Source organism: Electrona antarctica (genome assembly GCF_951216825.1).
Source record: "Electrona antarctica genome assembly, chromosome: 17".
In the NCBI taxonomy this organism is placed as follows: domain Eukaryota; kingdom Metazoa; phylum Chordata; class Actinopteri; order Myctophiformes; family Myctophidae; genus Electrona; species Electrona antarctica.
The window spans coordinates 10,637,878-10,657,389 of NC_136798.1; the positions used below are offsets into that span (position 1 = coordinate 10,637,878).

General features: G+C 41.9%; 2 protein-coding genes across 4 annotated transcripts; one reads left to right on the top strand and one right to left on the bottom strand.

Annotated features, from left to right (window-relative positions):
• Positions 1 to 8: 8 nt before the first annotated feature.
• ndufb1 (NADH:ubiquinone oxidoreductase subunit B1) lies at positions 9 to 2,659 on the bottom strand. 2 transcript variants are annotated; one of them, XM_079525373.1, is made up of 3 exons: positions 2,529 to 2,659; positions 1,143 to 1,288; positions 9 to 191 (listed from the first exon to the last, which is right to left on the bottom strand). In XM_079525373.1, the coding sequence occupies exons 2-3, from the start codon at positions 1,280 to 1,282 to the stop codon at positions 155 to 157; spliced, it is 177 nt and encodes a 58-aa protein (XP_079381499.1). In that variant the 5' UTR covers positions 1,283 to 1,288; positions 2,529 to 2,659; the 3' UTR covers positions 9 to 154. The 2 variants fall into 2 exon arrangements, with proteins under 2 accessions (XP_079381499.1, XP_079381498.1); XM_079525372.1 differs by having other exon boundaries at positions 2,518 to 2,644.
• Positions 2,660 to 2,974: 315 nt separating this feature from the next.
• On the top strand, positions 2,975 to 17,276 carry cpsf2 (cleavage and polyadenylation specific factor 2). Of its 2 annotated transcripts, none has more exons than XM_079526766.1 (15): positions 2,975 to 3,237; positions 3,784 to 3,957; positions 5,324 to 5,483; positions 5,597 to 5,702; positions 5,792 to 5,921; positions 6,024 to 6,139; positions 6,677 to 6,864; positions 7,499 to 7,789; positions 7,987 to 8,087; positions 8,477 to 8,680; positions 9,722 to 9,874; positions 10,365 to 10,587; positions 10,697 to 11,026; positions 14,798 to 14,932; positions 17,040 to 17,276. In XM_079526766.1, the coding sequence occupies exons 2-15, from the start codon at positions 3,809 to 3,811 to the stop codon at positions 17,130 to 17,132; spliced, it is 2,379 nt and encodes a 792-aa protein (XP_079382892.1). In that variant the 5' UTR covers positions 2,975 to 3,237; positions 3,784 to 3,808; the 3' UTR covers positions 17,133 to 17,276. The 2 variants fall into 2 exon arrangements, with proteins under 2 accessions (XP_079382892.1, XP_079382891.1); XM_079526765.1 differs by lacking the exon at positions 2,975 to 3,237 and adding an exon at positions 3,259 to 3,431.
• Positions 17,277 to 19,512: the final 2,236 nt, after the last annotated feature.

Genomic DNA, 19,512 nt, shown 5'->3' on the forward strand with positions numbered 1-19,512 from the left:
ATGACAAATTATTTGGATTAGAAATGGACATGTTTTATTGGTTGATACAACTCAGACAGGAAATCCTATTTAAATATGATTTAAGGGCTGCCAAACAATCGTACATATGACAGAGGGTGAAGCTTTAGGACAGTACATTTCAGTGCTGGCTCTTCTACTTCCAGGTGTATTCCTCTCCAGGCTTCAGTTCCCTATTGAGACAAGCAAGATGAGGTTAGAACTAGCCAAACTAAAGCCCCTATTAAAAAAGAAAAAAAGCAACCTGGATGTGTACAATGTTAAGCTATGAAATGTCAAACTTCATTATCTTATGCAGCTAGGAATCTCAATACAGGAAAAGGTTTTATACAAGCTTTCAAATGTAACCGGTATCCTATTAGTTTTAAATCTAATACAAGACATTTCATAGCCTTGTGCTGAGATTTGATGTTGGTGTATTGAATCATTGTGGACAGTGACAAACGGCTGCTTCACAAATGCTTTGCAGTAGTGATGGGAGATTAATCGGCAAACACATCAGTATCGGCCGATTTTAGTTTAGATTAATCGCTCTGTCTTTACAGATAAACAAGCCCAAAGTAACAGCTTGAACAGATCTACAAGCTCACAATATTAAATATAAAAGGTATTAAAGTTAAATCTGACTTGCCTAAGCTTGCAGTGCAGATACACTGTTACAGAATGCACAATTATAATTTTTCAATACAGAATGAGATATCGACATCGGTAATACCGGTTATCGGCCATAACAGCAATTAATTATATTCGATATCGGCCAAAATGTCTCATCGGCACATCCCTACTTTGTAGCTCTAAATACAGATCATATTTGTTCAATGAAATATATAGGTATTGTAACTGTTGCACCATAGAGTTAGTGTAATGATGTATTTCAAAACTAATTTGATAGGTCAGTATTGCACCCTTTTGGACCTATGTACTTCATTGCTGATCTACAAAGCTGCTACAGTAATTACTGATTAATTGAATGACAAGTGCATAGTTTGGGATTTGAAGATCAAAGAACATGTCTTGCATTTCTATGAAATGTCTTGTTATGACTGGTGAAGGGTGATGACCCAATACTATCAAGGCTCAGACGGTAAGTCTGAGCCTTGATGATGCACTAGTGTTATTCTTACCTGCTGTACAAAACACTTTTGTTCCTGAAAGCTGTTAGCTTCTGGTCCTGCTGTTTATCCATGTACCATCCCATAACGAAGCCCATGGGCACCAGTATTTGCATCCAGTGTTCACGTAATTTTGCTACAATGTTCACCATGGTTACCTACCGATAAAAACACATGCAATGCCAAATTAGTTTGTGGAGGATACATTTGTAATTTCTTAGTGGCGATTAAGGCTAGCGCTGAAACAATGAATGGTCACATAATGTATACTGGCAGCGGTGGCCGAACGGATTGCGGAGCGGGCTTGATACCGGAAGGTCGCCAGTTCGAATCAGCGGTCCGACACGTTAAAATTACCACCACTGAAGTGCCCTTGAACAAGGCATTGAACCACTACGATGAAATGTTCTATGAGCAGGGCCTGGCTGGAAACAAGTTATTGAGCTTAGCCCAGATACCCTGGGTAAATATAGTAATCATTTCATTACTTTAGGACCTAACCACACCGGTAGGGAGTCCTTGGGACAAAACCACACGAGTTGCATTGGTGTGGTTGACCTTAAACTGTCTTGTCCTGTCTCTTTGGTTAGCGGTGTGGTTTTGGCTTTAGACCTGTGTCAACATCAAGGCAGGGACACTGATTCTGCCCTGTACATTACAGTTCATTTCTATTTATAGTAATAAATAATGGTAGCACTGCACATGACTGGTCATTATGCCCATGCCATATTGCTGCTCTCTAGTGTAGTCCATGTTGTTAGTATAGAGACATCAGCTGGAATTGAAATACTGAAGAATCTTGCATGTACAGTAGCTATAACTACTGTACATGCAAGATTCTTCAGTATTTGGACTATAGTTTGCCTCCATCACACAATAAATCACTCATGATTCCGACCACGGTCCTCTATTCTAAAAAACATTTTTACACACATGGGAGAAATTGTCCACTTCTCAGAGTGGAGTCAGGAGAAGATGATATTGTTAATAATTACCAAAGCAAAATTCATACTTTTTAGCTTGAAGCTTCACATGATTTTAGAATAATATTCAGCAAAACTACTTGACCACGCGAACTGCAAAAGCATGGACAAGCCTGGTGAATGTTTTCTTGCCGGTTTCATAGTACAGGTGATTTTAGCTCTGGTCTATAGCTCTATAAATGTCTTTGCACATTAGAGCTATGTATGCACCAGAGTTTAGCTAAGGTGATTTGTGCCTGCATTACAAACTAGCCGATTAGCATTAGCAAAGATAATCTGGAATTTATTTGAGGGTTACGAGATAAATAGCGCTGTGGACTGCATGACAGCGGCATTAAACTTAATGTACTAAAACATAGAAGCGAAAAACGACATGTACAACGATAGAACATTATAAATATTACCTAATATTTACGTTAGGCCGTTAGCATTCGTTCCTCAATCACCAGGCAGGCAGAGGACACTGGAATGTACCACATGCGTAAATACAGCAGGCCTTTCATGAATAATGTCAACAAAAACATTGAACATTTGTTACGTCTGTTGGCGTTAATTTTTGGATTAAAAAAACCCCCAACTGCACCGAAACAATACATTTTAAAATGGCATGTCATATGTGAGCATATTTCACATAAAACCTAACCGTAAACATTAAATATGTTTTGGCGTCACATCGCCTTTGCCAATGGTACGTTCCGTTGACCTTTCACACGTGACGTACGGCAAAACCTAATACTATGAAAAAATACCAAGGTTTGGGCATGATGTCACTAGAATCGGTGCCAAAGGATACCACTCTTTTTATAAAGTCACTCGTTTTATTTATTTATTCTGCAGCACTGCACATATATAAGTCTATCACACATTTTTCTTTGTATTAAATTTGGTTATTTGTATGCATTTTTAGTACAATTATTACATTTTTACAATATTTTTATATTTTAGGTGATTTTTAACCAGACCAGGATTATTTTTGAGGGGGATTCAGAAAGGGACTAAACGAGATCCTGACTCTTCTTTTTTGTACCTTTTGCATTTTTATAATTTAGTATCTTTGTTGCTGGATTTTACCTGGTTTCTTACAACTTGAGTTCTGCCTGCATACACTTCCGTTGGCTATACACGTATGTGTCGCATCCTTGGTATCTGTAACCTAGCAGTAGTAGTACTAGCGGCAAATAGTCCTGTTGACATGCAGTGCCATTGATTCCTAAACGCTAGTCGAAATGTCTTTATTATATTGTAATTGCAGATTGTTCAGTTCGTCCTAGTTCTATGTGAATAGAAGACGTGAATTTATATAATTTAATAATTAATGGTACGTTACTCGTGTTTGTGATAATGAAAAAGATGATAAACCCAAACCCACTAGTCGGTACAATGTGAATGTGGCTAGCAAAGCTATGCTAGCCACACAATGCAGTTGTAACATAGCAACATATGCTAGTTGTATGTCAATGGAGCATTTAGTGGGTTTCCTTTAACAACATAACTATTATTATTCCCAACATGTTTATTTAACCATTCACATTATTATATTATTTTTACATAGTTGCCTCTTTAGAATTTAAACTCAAGCTTTTCCAGTAAGAAACGTATTGCTTTAAGGGTGCTGAAGGTGGTTGATGGTTTTTTGTTTCACTTTTTGTGTGTGCTTTTAATATCTTCAGAGCATTGTGACAGCTCAGCAGCACAATGACGTCCATTATCAAGCTGACAGCGGTGTCAGGGGTGCAGGAGGAGTCAGCCCTCTGCTACCTGCTGCAGGTGGATGAGTTCCGCTTCCTCCTGGACTGTGGATGGGATGAATGCTTCTCCATGGACATCATTGATGCTATGAAAAGGTACCTCCGTGATTTCCGACCTGGATCCTGTCGCCCTGTTGTGTGGAGGATATAATATGTGAATATCTGACATCTTCCATTGATTGCGTTCTTTGTCTCGATATAGCAACTTTATCTGAAGAGCTTTATGATGTGCATTACATGATCCACCCCATACATTCACACACATCGAAGCAGTTAAAGGACTATTCATACTCCAGTTTTAGATGATAAGTAGCCCCTCTCGGAACCCTACGTAACGTTTTCTGACATTTGGATGACTTTACACGTAGGGTCCCTCTCCAGTTTGTAAGCCCACTATAGGACGCAGCTGTACATAACCTCCGTTGCGGCCGTTCTGTGCTTTTTTGATGGGGGTTAGATGTTTCAAAAGAAGCATATAGGAGCTATAGGAGACAACGGAAACGTCAGAGAATTTTCCGGTGCAGAAGCCGTTAAGTATTTTTAACTTTGTTTGACCGTTTTGGCAGCTCTGAAATTCTCTCTTCCTTCCTTCCTTGACTTCCTTATTGACATCCCATTTACCGCCTCCAGCGCCAGGTTGGCTAGCTGCGCGTCCCTACGTTCCTGCCTCTGATCGCTCTGTCGCCACTGTAGCCAGTGTCGGTGCTGGAGGCGGTACAATGGGATGTCAATAAGGAATTCAAGGAAGGAAGAGAGAATTTCAGAGCTGCCAAAACGGTCAAACAAAGATTAAAAATACTTAACGGCTTCTGCGCCAAAGGAAAATTCTCTGACGTTTCCGTTGTCTCCTATAGCTCCTATATGCTTCTTTTGAAACATCTAACCCTAGTAACCCCCATCAAAAAAGCGCAGAACGGCCGCAACGGAGGTTATGTACAGCTGCGTCCTATAGTGGCCTTACGAACTGGAGAGGGACCCTACGTGTAAAGTCATCCAAATGTCAGAAAACTTTACGTAGGGTCCCGAGAGGGGCTAGATGATAAGGTGACCACCGAAAACTACAACATGACATCACGCCACGGTGACACAGTATAAATGTTTCAGTGATCACCTTATCACCTAAAACGGAAGTATGAATGGGCCTTTAGGGGTTCTGTGTCTTACTCAAGGAAGCGTCAGAAGCTGGGGTTCGAACCAGCTGGAACCTGACAATTCCAAGACGGCCACTCTAGACTCTACCTCCTGAGCCACTGATAACTCCACCTCAAAGGAGATTTTCCGGGAAAGTTTGTGAGACACAGTTTTTTGTGGAGTTTTATGTCAGATTCTCACTTGTCCTCTTCACAGCAGAATGATAGGAGTTCAGGTTGAAGTGGCCCAATACGGTCACGAACAGATCACAGTGCATAGAAACAAACGTGTATAATTAATGGGTGTGGTGTTTTGTTTGTCCGTACATCAGATATGTTCACCAGGTTGATGCTGTACTCCTGTCTCACCCTGACCCCTTACATCTGGGAGCCCTGCCATATGCTGTTGGAAAGCTGGGTCTAAACTGCACCATCTACGCCACTATCCCCGTCTACAAGATGGGCCAGATGTTCATGTATGATCTGTACCAGGTGAGCATGGGCCGCTTGAGATATTCCAATGTGCTCACATGCTGAGGTCTCAGTTTGAAAAGGACTGCATGATTATGAAGTGCTTCCTTAATCATTTCTGCCTCTCGTGTTAGTCTCGAAACAACAGTGAGGACTTCACTCTGTTTACCTTGGATGATGTGGACTGTGCATTTGACAAAATTCAGCAGTTGAAATATTCCCAGATTGTCAATTTGAAAGGTCAGTGAGTTGCAGATTATGATTAAATTTTAACATGTGTTACAACACATTAATGGACTAAATCATGATTTAGTTTTTTCACCTGATAGGGAAAGGACATGGTCTGTCCATCACTCCACTTCCAGCTGGTCACATGATTGGAGGCACAATTTGGAAAATTGTGAAGGATGGGGAGGAGGAGATTGTTTATGCAGTGGACTTCAACCACAAAAGAGAGATGTGAGTAGAGAGCGAGAAAAACAGACAAACGCACACACACACACACACACATAATTGTTTTCACATTCTTTAATAACATGCCGTTTCACTGTTGTGTTCCAGCCACCTGAACGGTTGTACGCTGGAAAGCATAAGTCGTCCATCTCTACTCATTACAGACTCCTTCAATGCTACATATGTTCAGCCCCGTCGCAAACAAAGGGACGAGCAGCTACTCAGTAAGTCACCTTTCACTGTGTTCTCTTAAGGCTTCTACGTACTGAACCAAGTTGACCCTGCATCGATCAGCGCCTGGCCGGAAATCGATTGTAGAATGTTCAGTGTGTGTACACAGTCACACACAGTCGTCGGTGGTAGCGAGGTGTCACTCATCCTACTCTCCTGCTCAATCGGTGTCGCCTGTGAATAACAACAGGGGTCCTTTGGGGTGTCGATAAGCGTCTGGCCGAAAATCGTTGTAGAATGTTCAGTGTGTACACAGTCGTCAGTGGTGGGTTGGGGTAGAGCTCTCCGTTTGGACTTCTTTCTATGATTCTGTAGAAATTGTTACTATAGAAATTGTCTATCTTGATTTATCAATCTTCCTGAGATGATCAGCAATTATCAGATATTGAGTCAAACCAGTTGGTTAGTGTTTTACAATCCCTGCATTGTGAATCATTTGACCTCTGCCATGTTTTCAAATTTGAAAACATGGCAACAACACTAGCAAATAGGCCAGTGATGATTTTATTTTTATTTTATTTTTTCCACAGCCAATGTAATGGAGACCCTCCGCGGTGATGGTAACGTTCTTATTGCCGTGGATACGGCCGGGCGTGTGTTGGAGTTAGCTCAGCTCCTGGACCAGATTTGGAGAACGAAGGATGCTGGACTGGGGGTCTACTCACTAGCTTTGCTCAACAATGTCAGCTACAATGTTGTGGAGTTCTCCAAGTCACAGGTCTCAGCCACACATATTTCACCCCAGTTAATAATATTTGTGTAATAATGGTTAAAGGTAAAGTTGTGTACTCGACCCAACTACTTCAGAGCAGTAAGCACTAAGCAGACACAGTTTATCAGGGCTTAAAGTTCTCAGTCCTGGGGACGGATTTCAGTCCTGAGGATTTCATAGGGGTCATTTAATGAGATCAGTGCAGATTTGCAAAAAATAATTTTTAGTCTTGGTATTTTTTTGTTGTTGCTTTAAGCCCTGAGTTTAGTGATTGGAGAGTACTTTGGTTAAGGGCAAAGGCAGGAGTATGTACCTATCATGCATGCCTTTTGGTGTAAGAAATGCATAATAATTGCTCATTCACCTTGAGATTAGATTTTGGAATTTGAATTGCCCTGTTTGCCAAATACAGTAAATGAACAGGCAGTCTGATGTTATAAGAACATGCATAGTGGCAGTGCAATATTATACTAACCTATCCCCAAGTATGAAGTATGAGCAAAATGGCCACTGTGTGAATATGGTCAAAAGACAAGGCAGATTTGTAGCTTTTGTTAATATTCACAGCTGTTCTTTTGCGCTATACTTACCAAGTTCACTGTCAGCATTGTACTAGCTGTGACATTCATCTCCCATGCAGGTGGAGTGGATGAGTGACAAACTCATGAGGTGCTTTGAGGACAAACGAAACAACCCATTCCAATTCCGCCACCTGTCCCTGTGCCACAGTTTGGCAGACCTGGCACGGGTGCCCAGCCCAAAGGTGGTGCTGTGCAGCCAGCCAGATCTGGAGTCTGGTTTTTCCAGAGAACTGTTTATCCAGTGGTGCACGGATGCCAAGAACTCAATCATCCTCACCTACCGCACCACACCTGGAACCCTTGGTCGTTACCTAATCGACAACCCTGGAGAGACGCGGCTGGATCTGGAGGTGAGGCTGGCAGAGGGAAGGAGCGTCCATGGTTCTGGCTCGCTGCAGCAGCGTGGATCGGGGGAGAGAATTATCTCTTGATGCAGCATGTCCCTTGGGCTATTGTGGTCTCATACATTTCTCCCCTGCTGAGGAAGCAGCTTGATGTGTCACTCCAGTGTTAACACCCTTGCACATTTTCTCTGTTCTTATGACAGGTTAGGAAACGGGTGAAGCTGGAAGGCAAGGAGCTGGAGGAATATGTTGAAAAAGACAAGATGAAAAAGGAGGCTGCCAAAAAAATTGAACAAGCAAAGGAGTAAGAACCCTGTAGTAGACACGTGATTCACCTGGGTTGGTGCAGGGAGCTGCTACCTAGTAGTGACACCACGTTATATTACATGACTTATTGTGAAATAGACATTTTGTTTTAGTTAACGCTAACTGTATCTAACTATAGGTGATTAATATAGGTGCTTATGGAAGGTGTCCATAGGATTCCATGAACATATTTTCTTATCTTTGCCCTGATTCTTTCCATACTTGTTTTCAAGACTTGTGTTACAGTCTTGGCCCCAAACAGATGACATTGACATCATATTATTTATTTTTTTCACTGTTGAGCAGAAATCTCTTGGACGTTTGCCCTTTAGAAAATGAAACCGCTGTGCATTTGATGCGTGTTTGATTTGACGTGCTCGTGTGCAGGGTGGATGTCGATTCCAGCGATGAGAGTGACATGGAGGATGACTTGGATCAGCCCACTGTGTCGAAAAGCAAACACCATGACCTGATGATGAAGGGAGAGGGGAACCGTAAAGGCAGTTTCTTCAAACAGGCCAAGAAATCTTACATCATGTACCCCACACATGAGGAGAGGATCAAATGGGATGAATATGGGGAAATCATCAGGTACTTGTTACTTAAACACATCAACTTATGTTTTGAATGTTTGCATGAAGGATTAATGCGAGACAGACATTAACATAATCAACATACTTTATGAATAATTTTAGTAATCCAAACCCTCAGCTAACAGTGAGCCAATGCAGTTCTGAGCACCTCTCTGAGGCCTGTGTTAACTTGGGATGTGCGCAGTGAGTCGTCAGTAAGACTAATTTGATGATTAAATTATGATTTTGTAACCAACTCCATCTACTCTGAAAAAAAGGTTAATGTTAAACTCAGAAAACACATTTCTCTCTATATGACCAATATTTAATATAATCACATAAGCAAATCTTGTTGTGAATGCCACTGAGAAATCATGGTTATTCTACAGTTGTTGATTCAGTGAAATGGTTACATTCAGATTCATTTATTTTTCTCGCGTATAATCCAAATGGGAAAAACCATAGTTAACTTTTCTGCATGGAAGTGTACTTCAGCGAATGTTCTGATGCCATTATCCATGCTGGTTTACATTGGAGTAGATAGCATTTTGTCCCTAAATGCAGTCACTACATTACATTGCTGAAAATGGCATGGTTGCTTAAAATGGCACTGGCAGTGGGATTTTAATTTCAAAACTGTTTTAAAAACATGTTTTGCAATTAAGATAATAAATAATAGTTTAAACAACTAGTATTTCAGTATTCTACAATTAGTAGTGACGATACAGTTGGAGGCCATCGATATTGTCCTTTTTGCTGAGGTTTGCGTGATCTGCGCAAAAGGACAGTTAACCCATTTTGGGCGGGAACCCCTTTTGGTGTTTTAAACATTGTTATAATTTAGCTATTGAAAAATAGCAGATCTACAAGCTCATAGCGCGCCACCGAGTGGCGCGCTACGAGCTTGTAGGTCTTAGAAGGATTTAAAACAATTTTGAGGTCAGGCCTAAATGGGTCAAATGATAAGGGACAATATCGGTGGCACCCAACTGTATATAGACTGGACTAGCTGTGCATATTCCTACCATATGAGTAAGCTATTGATGTGTGGTGTTTATAGACCAGAGGACTTTCTGGTTCCTGAGCTACAAGCCACAGAGGAGGAGAAACACAAGCTGGAAGCTGGGATGGCCAACGGTGACGAGCCCATGGACCAGGACCTCTCTGTGGTTCCCACCAAATGCACCTCTAGTGTAGAAAATATAGAGATCAGGTTAGTGTGTGTGCAATGTTCACTCCAATGGCTTGTAGTTATACCCATGGCTTATTCAAAATTATAAAATATATATATATATATATATATATATATATATATATATATATAGTTTTTGGCATATGCATTATTCAGTATTATATGTGAACACATATTAAATGTTGACAAAATGAACAAAAATAGGCTACGATACAATAAATGAGAAAACAATATAGGCCTACTGTAACAATGCATTGACATAACTGACATATTGACATTGACACAGGTCTAAAGCTTTTGTCGCTCCATGACCTGTGATTATGTTAGGATTTATTACCGATAATTACCAGACAACTGATCGATCCACGGTATGAAGGATTACTCTAAAGTGCCTATTGGTGTGCAGAAATCATCATGAATCATCCTTGTAAAATAATTAGTTTGTGCAACGCTGCGAAGACGGTTAAATAAAGGTTAATAGTAAATGATCTCTCCTGTTGACCCTTCACAGAGCCAGAGTAACATACATTGACTATGAGGGTCGCTCTGATGGAGATTCCATCAAGAAAATTATTAACCAGATGAAGCCCAGGCAGCTGGTCATAGTCCATGGGCCCCCTGAGGCCAGCCTGGAACTGGCCGAGTCCTGCAAGGCCTTCACAAAGGACATCAAGATCTACACGCCCAAACTACAGGAAACTGTAGACTGCACCAGCGAGACACACATCTACCAGGTTAGACATCATCGTCAAAGTCACACTACTTGCTTTAACAGCAAATACATTGTTTAGGAACCCACTGTGAACAGCCAATGTCACATCTTCTTGACCTCCCGCTCTGCAGGTGCGCTTGAAAGACTCATTGGTGAGCTCGCTGCAGTTCTGCAAGGCCAAGGACACAGAGCTGGCGTGGATCGATGGCGTGCTGGACATGCGAGTGGTGAAGGTGGACACTGGGGTGTTGCCAGAGGAGGGCCTCAAGGAGGAGACCGAGGAGGGCGAACTGTCACTGCCCATGGAGGTCGCGGCCGACCCAGAGGTCGACCAAAGCGCCACCGTGGCGGCAGCAGTAGCTGCACAGCGTGCAATGAAGAGCCTATTTGGAGAGGATGAGCGGGAGCCATCGGAAGAGAGCGACATTATCCCCACACTGGAGCCCCTGCCACCACATGAGGTGAGGGCAAACAATGCACAGTGTGCTTTATTTATATATATTTTGTTATTATTATTATTAAAAACAAAATCAAATAAAAGCCATTTAAACAATTTAAGTAAAATATATTTAAAGATATTTCTAGAGATGCCGCGATCCGATCTTCTAATCGGATATCGGGGCGATATCAGCCAAAAAATGGGATCGGATCGGACTACAGCGAAAATGACTCCGGTCCAAGCACTCCATTCCAGTAACAGTGTTACTAGCAGGGAGAGTGGCTCTCGAGCAGCAGTACTGTACGAGTCGAGCGCCGAGCGGAGCAAACAGCAATGTTAGAAAATGAAAAAGACCCAACAAGCGAGTGCAAAACTTGCACAAATTAAAGAGCTCGATTCCCCACCCTGGCACTCTGGCAGCAACAGCAGCAAAGTTCCTCTCTTGCTCCCCTATGCTTGCTCCATGCAAGCTCCTCTTTAGCGTCGATCAGCGTAACGAACAGGCTGACACTGAGCATGCCGAAATGATCATCTTCGTAAAAAAGAATCTCCCAAACAGTTTTGGTTGACGAAGATAGCAGTTATTATTGACTGCTTAAGTGCTAACAAATGCTATAGAACGGATGTCACTTATTGCAGTGGTTACAATGTGGAAAATGGACAGACACAGTGTAGGACAGTGCACGGTTTTCAAAGTGGGATCAGGGGTCCTTCAGGGAGTTCCAAGGAGTCCCCAGCTAAATGATGGATAGTTAGGAAACAAATGGAATGGAATCTGTAACTCGAAGTGTACAAATGGAACCAAATGGACCCTAACCGGTCCATTTGGTTCTATTTGTACACTCTGAGAGTTAAATTCACATTGATTTTACAATATAAATAAAATATAAATAAATTATAACTTGGGGTCCCAGAGACCCCAAGCTATTAGGCTTTAAATAGTGGTCAGTAGCTAATGCATGTCAAAATGGGGGTCCTTGAAATTTAAATGATGTGTATCACTGCTAGATCCATAAAAACACACAGCTGCTGTATTGGGGCAAATGAGTTTCAAAAGTGTAAATATTCAGAATGAATGTCTATAGCCTACCTATTGAGAAATGTATAACACAAAAAACCTGATCAATCTGCATTATCCACATTTGAAGTGAGTAGGCTCAAGTTGGTAAAAATAAATGGGTCGGTTATTCTCATAACCTACTGTTGTACAACTTGTTTTATTTTATTTTATTATTCTGGGGAGTTTATGTTCTCTGTTTGAGAAATATCACTTGATCAACCCTGATTTTAACATTCCAGACTAGAAAATCGGTAATAAAAAGTAAAGTAAAAAGTGTGCTACCTGCCAGATATCAGACAGCATATAGAGACTTAATAAGTGCTGTATCGTTATCGGATCGGTATTGAATCGGTTTTGATGATGGTTGATTGGTTGATCGGTATCGGGTCGGGAGTGGAACAATCGTGATCGAGGGTGATGCATCCCTAGATATTCTCTGTTTTATTTTGTAGTAGAATAAGGAATGGCATGCTTTATGTAATTCAGCTCAGTCAGAAACGCTGAGCAAAAGAAAAGGATAGTAGACTACAAACATTGGGAAAAAGCCAAATTCTGGACAATTTTTGGCTGCAGCTTATGAATTTGTCTGCCGGTAATCTTGGCTGGTCATCAAACATAGCGAAGCTTCATCTAGCATTGTGACAGAGGTTGGTGGGGGGAAATAATCAACGTAGTAGCAGCCAGCACCCAGCAGGTAACACCTTTATGTCCCAGGAGCAGTGGCATATTAACTATAGGCAGTGGCCATCCTAAATAGCCTGCACTAGTAGTAAATAGCCTGTAACTAGTATGTTACGTCACTGCACAAGTGGCCAGGAGAGATTCTTAGTTCTCACTGAGAAGAAAACAGGAGCCAGCCCAAGGTGCCAAGACAAGAGAGCGGATCCCAGGACAGCTAACCTCGACATTCACATAGCCAGAGGTCTCTACAAGTGGTGTCTGCGAACAATACACTGAACCAGAGCAAGCTGTGAGGGAAGATAGATAGCCTTAAACCTAATGGAGAGAAGGAAAGGGAGGCAGGCACAGAAGCAATTTCTTAGGGCAAAAGCTGATCTTTGGCCATCTCTATTGTGTTGAACACTGTTCTTATTTTCCATAATAATAATAATAATTCATATATTTTGTTGTAGTGACCCTTTGCCACAGTGTGACGTGACGTGTGCTAAATAAATAATCCATTGCTTTTAAGATATGGCAACTTTGTTTGCTTTATGCTTTACAAAGATGCTCCAATCCATCTAACAAGGATCCTAGGTTATTTTCTGTGTGCTTCTCCCGATAGCAGCACCTGTTACTATCCCTTGTAGTTCTCTTAAAGTCCATTAGTTAAAATGTTAGTTTTAACACTTTAGATCATATCCTCTATCGCACCATTTTAACAATATATTGTTTAATTGTTTTATATAATAATAAATCATGACTTATTCCTATAAAGACATGATGACTTGCATACATTAGCAAGAACCTAGTACTACTGACCAAAGTCAAATTAAAATATTCTGCTGTCCTTCCCAACCACCCCTCTCCCTGGGGAAAACAAAAAAGACAAATATTATTTTGTTTACTTGAATAGATTGTTAAAATGTACTGCAGTGCACAAATATAGGAACTTCAGAATAATCCTTCATAACGTTGAGTGGCTCAGTTGGTCAGCAATTAATCAAAATATACTCACAGCAGGTCATGGCAACATAATATTTAGTATGTGAATATGCGTATCCTTTGAGGCAGTTGATTAAGCTCTTGCAGAGATCTGTTCAGTCTCCTCTCCTCACAGAGCCTTTCAATTCGAGCGGTAATAACTTAATGGGATGGGGCCGATCATACTGTGTATTATTCCATGCACAGTTGTCAACAAAACGATAAGTCCCCAAGACCCCACAGTGAACTATTATTGGACAGTTGGATGCTCCATCTTCAAATGCATTGACATGCATTGACCTTGTTTTCATTTATGCTTTAGCAAGGCTTGGTTATGGTAGATGATGTGCTCAGCTAGAAGAAGCTTTTTATCAAGTTGAGAACTGAACAACGGCTCAATTGGGGAGACAAGCATTGCGAATGAGAAGCGGGCATTGCGTGTGTTTGTGCGTGCCTGCCAGCAGCATCTCTTCTACACTCAAAGTTAAAATTCATTTTCAGACAACTGACAATAAATCAATGGCCATTTACTGTACAACATTAGCTTTTATTTTGGTTTTAACTGAACCATTTGATAAAACACAGACACAACACACGCACATAAAATCTAAAATTTGGAAAATATTAATATTCATGCCCACCAGGCGGTTCTATGCAGTGAAGAACTGTGAGTTGGCTGGTGCTTGGTTTTTTGACTGCCATTTCCAGCATGGCGGCTGCATCAAAAACAGTCTCATTTTGAGCTAAATGGTACTCCTTGATGTTCCACCTTACTATCTTGTTTCTCTTGGAAATACATCACAATATGGAAGATTGCTATTTCAGCTCGACTTTCTGTACCAATACTAGCTACATGCCCCTTGTGCTCATAGTTTTATGTGAAGGTAAAACAAATAAAATAGCTCCTGCCGTTATGCAAAGGTAAAATACTGTAAATGAACACCAACAACAATAATATAGGAACAATGGAAACAACACAGTGCAGTAGTGCTGCCGTAAGCGACATTGGCCGGGAGATTGACACTACCAGGTTACATAGAAGTCATTCTCTGATTGTGACACTCGCATCTTGTGGTTTCCCCCCTGCAGACCCCAGGCCATCAGTCAGTGTTCATCAACGAGCCACGTCTGTCCGACTTCAAGCAGGTCCTGCTGAGGGAGGGCATCCAAGCTGAGTTTGTGGGCGGAGTGCTGGTCTGCAACAACATGGTGGCCGTCCGCAGGGTAGGTGTCCTTCCTCGAAGCACCATGAGCTGTCCATAACCGTGAATGGACAGAATGACAGCCCAGCAGCCAGGCAACGCCATGTTTTTCACCCAAGCCAAAAGATCGCATTGAGACGCTTAGCAGCTCTTTATTAGCTCATCATTATGATATTCAGTAATATTTCAATGTATGACTACGGTATGTTAATTATGCACTGTGTGTGTGTGTGTGTGTGTGTGGGTGTGGGTGTGGGTGTGGGTGTGGGTGTGGGTGTGTGTGGGTGTGGGTGTGTGTGGGTGTGTGTGGTGTCTTATAATTGTTCTAAAATATTTAAGTGTCTCTAAGCTTTTGAAATCATTTCAGGGGAATTTCTAAATGAGGCTTCCTTATGAAAGGGCCCTGTCATCACAGAGAACTGCTTTGCCTGCATACAAAGCCCAGAAAGCCTGCTGTCTAGACCAGATAACAAAACAAAAAAAGCAGCTTAAAAGCCAAACTCAAACATAATTTTGCATGCAGCTCAACAGGAGTTTGCTGCGCAACCGGGAGAGGAAGAAAAGAAAACGTAGAAGAAAACCCAACACTGGCGTCTTTCACATGCCTGCTTGTATTCTGTGTCTTCACTGCTGCACATTCCATCTGCCATTGTATTCAGTTGAATGTAATGAAGAAAAAAAAACGCTTACACAGACGCATTGCTCACGCATAATCCATGTTTGCTGAACAGAAGCCGAGGATGACTGTATCAGACATTACTCAGTGTTCTTTGGCTTCTGTTTGCTCTTTTTCTGACTGCTGTCGGCCATCAGATTTGAATAGTGTGCTGAGCTGCATGACATAAATCTCCGTAATACTTGGTAGTATTTACAGTTAATGAAGTAATTGGATGTTGATGGGGTACCGTATCTGCTACAGTACACTTGCACATAGATAGAATTTGCAGCAGTGGCTGGCATTAATACAGCAGTTAGTGCTTAAGGATCTTGCTCAGGGACACCTGGGTGAGTCTTGGCGAACCGGTTACCTTCTGATTCCCAGACGGCCTTTCTGCCCACTCAGCAATGGCCAAGTAATATACAGTATATGATACATTCATCGTCAAAACATGGATGATTATGCCTTTCAAGCAAGCGACCCAAGGTGTTAAATATACCTTGGGAAGTTGGGAGTGAAGTGTAGAGCGACACAGTCAAGTGACGCACAGTCGCACACACAGGTGGAACGTGCAACCACTCTCCTGCCGCTGGATAATACTAAAGTTGAAGAATGTGACCATGCTATAAATTCCTAAACATCCACTTAAAACAACTCTCTCAAAGATGTGTGTATATCCAACACAAGAAAATACATATAATTTGGATTTAATTTAGTATAAATATCTTGGCCAAAGTATGCTAAAATGCATAAATACTGCAATTATTTTTATTCAACTACTGTACTACCACTACTACTACTACAGATTTTGTCAAACTCAGGAGTCATGTGATCAAGATGTGTGTGTCAGATTTTTCATATTCCATTCCGAAAATACGATCTGCCTGTAATTGCCTAAAATGTGTGGGCGGAGGCCTGGGGCCTATTTCTTAGAAAATAAGTCGTATATCATGACGGCAACGTCCATTCCCAATTTCCAAATGGGCCTATAATAGGGCACCTCCAAATCAGTTTCCACTTCTGACCACAGGGTGCAACACAAACCGTTTCCCCGACAGCTGACACAGGGTAGGACTGGGTTTGCAACCTGGCCTTGCAGGGACCTGTGCTCAGAGAAGCATGCTTTTCTAGTTTAAACTGTAAACTCTATGAATTTTCTCACTTGATTGGATGAAATCCCGACCTGAAAATATATTTCATATTAACTAAAGAGCTAGAGACGGACAAACACTATAGTAATGATTACTATGATAATATAGAGCTTATATAGATTTGTCTTTTATTTTCACATTTCACTTACAGCACCTTGAGATTGTGTAAATGCGACCAAATAGACCTGTACGATTTGCACAAGTCTGGGAACAGCCATGTTGCGCAATGTTCTACTGTGAAGATGGTATGAGGACCATGGTGGCATTTCTGTCCCCTTCCACACTCACACTCACTGTCTCTCTCTCTCGTCTCTGTGCAGACAGAGGCCGGGCGCATCGGTCTGGAAGGCTGCCTGTGTGATGACTACTATAAGATCAGAGAACTGCTGTATCAGCAGTACGCCGTGGTGTAGGAGCACACGCCGCATTGGAGCAGGCGCCATGACCACAACAGAGACAACATTCCCTTGTTCAGAGGACTCTATCCAGAGGAAAAGAGCGTACCTACCGCACTCTGGCTCCATGGGCGGCTCCAGCTGTTGGAGCATTTTTGTTGTTTACTTTGTGTTTTATTTTATTATTATTGTTAGTTTACCTCCCTCCGGTGAAGGGCAGATGCTTTCTCATGACTACGGGAAGCTCTTTGCAACACCGGGGGGGTGTCTCGTGCTCAGAAGCTTCCTGCAGTGTAGGCCAGCCTCACGGTCCAACGTCATCCTTTTACATGGGGCAGATGAAAAGGGGTGTGAGAGTTTTGTTGTTCTTCTTTTCTGCCAGTCTGTGATTAAAACAGTCTCTCTCTTTTCATTTCCAAAATACGGTCTGTGTTGTAAAATCTTTGTCTCCTGTGTCCACTCCTGACATGGATGACAAATGTGTGATGGTTTTACATGTGCTATTTGTAGCGCTGGCACTGTAAATCTCGCTGCCTGCCGGGGCCCACCAGTTAGTACGATAGCAGCAGATGGAGCCATTTTTCAGCCGTGGCCGCCCTCCTCTGAATGCCCATATCAAACATGTCCCCCACAGGATGGGGCTGTCTGTAATTCTCGGCAGAGATGACATTGTCCCCTGAAGTGATAGCTAGGATTTAATTCAGCCTTCCGTGAAAATAATGAGTGGGGATTAATATTTCAGGTAACCATCCAAACCCATTCGGCTTCACATCCAGCTTGTTTTAATTTATTTTTTTCACAGGTAAAAAGACACGTTCCAGTGGGTTTCCTCTCTTATCTTTTCTGGACACATTGATATTCAGAGCCAAATGTTATATAACGTTGGCGATAAGAGAGTGTGTTTCTGGCATGAGATTGGGGATGGGATAGATTGTAACGTGAATATGTCGGCTCTCAGCTCAGCGGGGTGTAATTGCCGAAGCGATGTGTATCAGCAGCAGCAGCGGTGGTGGTAGTGGCGGCAGCAGCAGTCGTTTGACTCGTTTCGGCTGATTACGTTTGCAGTGTTGTGTGAATCCCCCCCCATGGGGTAGGTCCTCCCAATGTAGGGAGGCAGCTGTGGAGGGCTGCCGCACTGGCTTAACGAACGTCCCAAAAAACAGAACAAATACCCCCCCACCCGATTCAACCTTGCATGGTCAGGTGCCAAGAGTGTGACATCACATTAGATTATGCGGTCTCTGCCACACACTAGCCTGGTAGGGAGTCACAAAACGGACACACCCCACCCACAAGCAGAGGCAGTTACATTTCTACTGAGTGTAGTGTTACTCATGCACATGCTTGGAAGAGTTGAGCATGGATGCTGCCTGACATGCAAGTTTTATTTTGAATGTCTTTCATACAGGAGTTGTATAACAGAGTTTTGCACTTTAGAAGCAAACATTTAAATGCTCTTTTTTTTATCTATGGTTCTCACACAGACCAAAAAATATATAACAAAATTGCATGCATGTTATTTATTTTCCACGATACCCTTGACACTGAAGAGAAAGGTTGAGTGACAGAGTGAGGGAACTAGAGATAAGGAGGAGAGTTACTCTTCTGTGCCATAGGGGCATGCCAACCCTGCCCAGTTGCTGCTTTTCATTTTGATAATTGACCGGGAACGCCACAAATGTCCATCAACTAATCCTCTTAGCTTTCATAATGCTGACTGTCACAGAAGCCCTTGTTTTAATGTAACGAGCAGCTAAGCCCAGAGCAATGGACAGAGTTACCGTAGTGCAGCAAAGGCCACGCTGCCCCCTGGAGGCCACGTTGCCCCCCAAGTGCACACTCACAGCTCAACAAGTGTACTACCAGCAATCTATCACATTACATCCAATGTTTAATCTACTGTATATACACAGGCTCTGTGAGTAGTGTACATATTTTAGTAACACGCTCATTGGTGAGGTCTGGCAGCATAGTCATGTTACAGTATAACCATTTATTTATTTGGAGTAGTAGAGGATACGTTCATTTACATTCCTTAGCAGACCACTGCTAAGGAATAATTACATCTATGTAATACTATAAAAGTGACCAGTCTGGACACGCTTCTTTGAAAAAACAGACTATTCTGATAGTTCGATGCACATCAATCACAATTTCTCAAGATAAATCAAAACACAATTCTGTGACATGAAATTGCATTGCCTGAGATGGATGATAGGAAATCCATGCCCCATACCTACCTAGGAAATACTATCTACATGTCATTGTAGCATTTTGGATGCTCACTATAGCCTATATACTGTAAATGACTGTTTAGGGGAAAAAATCCATTGAAATGTAATAACTAGGGATGCCGCCGATTAATCGATTTTCCGATTAATCGTCGGACTCTCCGAAA

Bases quoted from the DNA above. Each gene is read 5' to 3' on its own strand.
- ndufb1 (XM_079525373.1), bottom strand. From the start codon at position 1,282: ATGGTGAACATTGTAGCAAAATTACGTGAACACTGGATGCAAATACTG. The intron at 192-1,142 runs GTAAGAATAACA...TTGTCTCAATAG, and splicing joins AAAAGTGTTTTGTACAGCAG to GGAACTGAAGCCTGGAGAGG.
- cpsf2 (XM_079526766.1), top strand. From the start codon at position 3,809: ATGACGTCCATTATCAAGCTGACAGCGGTGTCAGGGGTGCAGGAGGAG. The intron at 5,484-5,596 runs GTGAGCATGGGC...CTCTCGTGTTAG, and splicing joins TCATGTATGATCTGTACCAG to TCTCGAAACAACAGTGAGGA. The intron at 5,922-6,023 runs GTGAGTAGAGAG...GTTGTGTTCCAG, and splicing joins TTCAACCACAAAAGAGAGAT to CCACCTGAACGGTTGTACGC.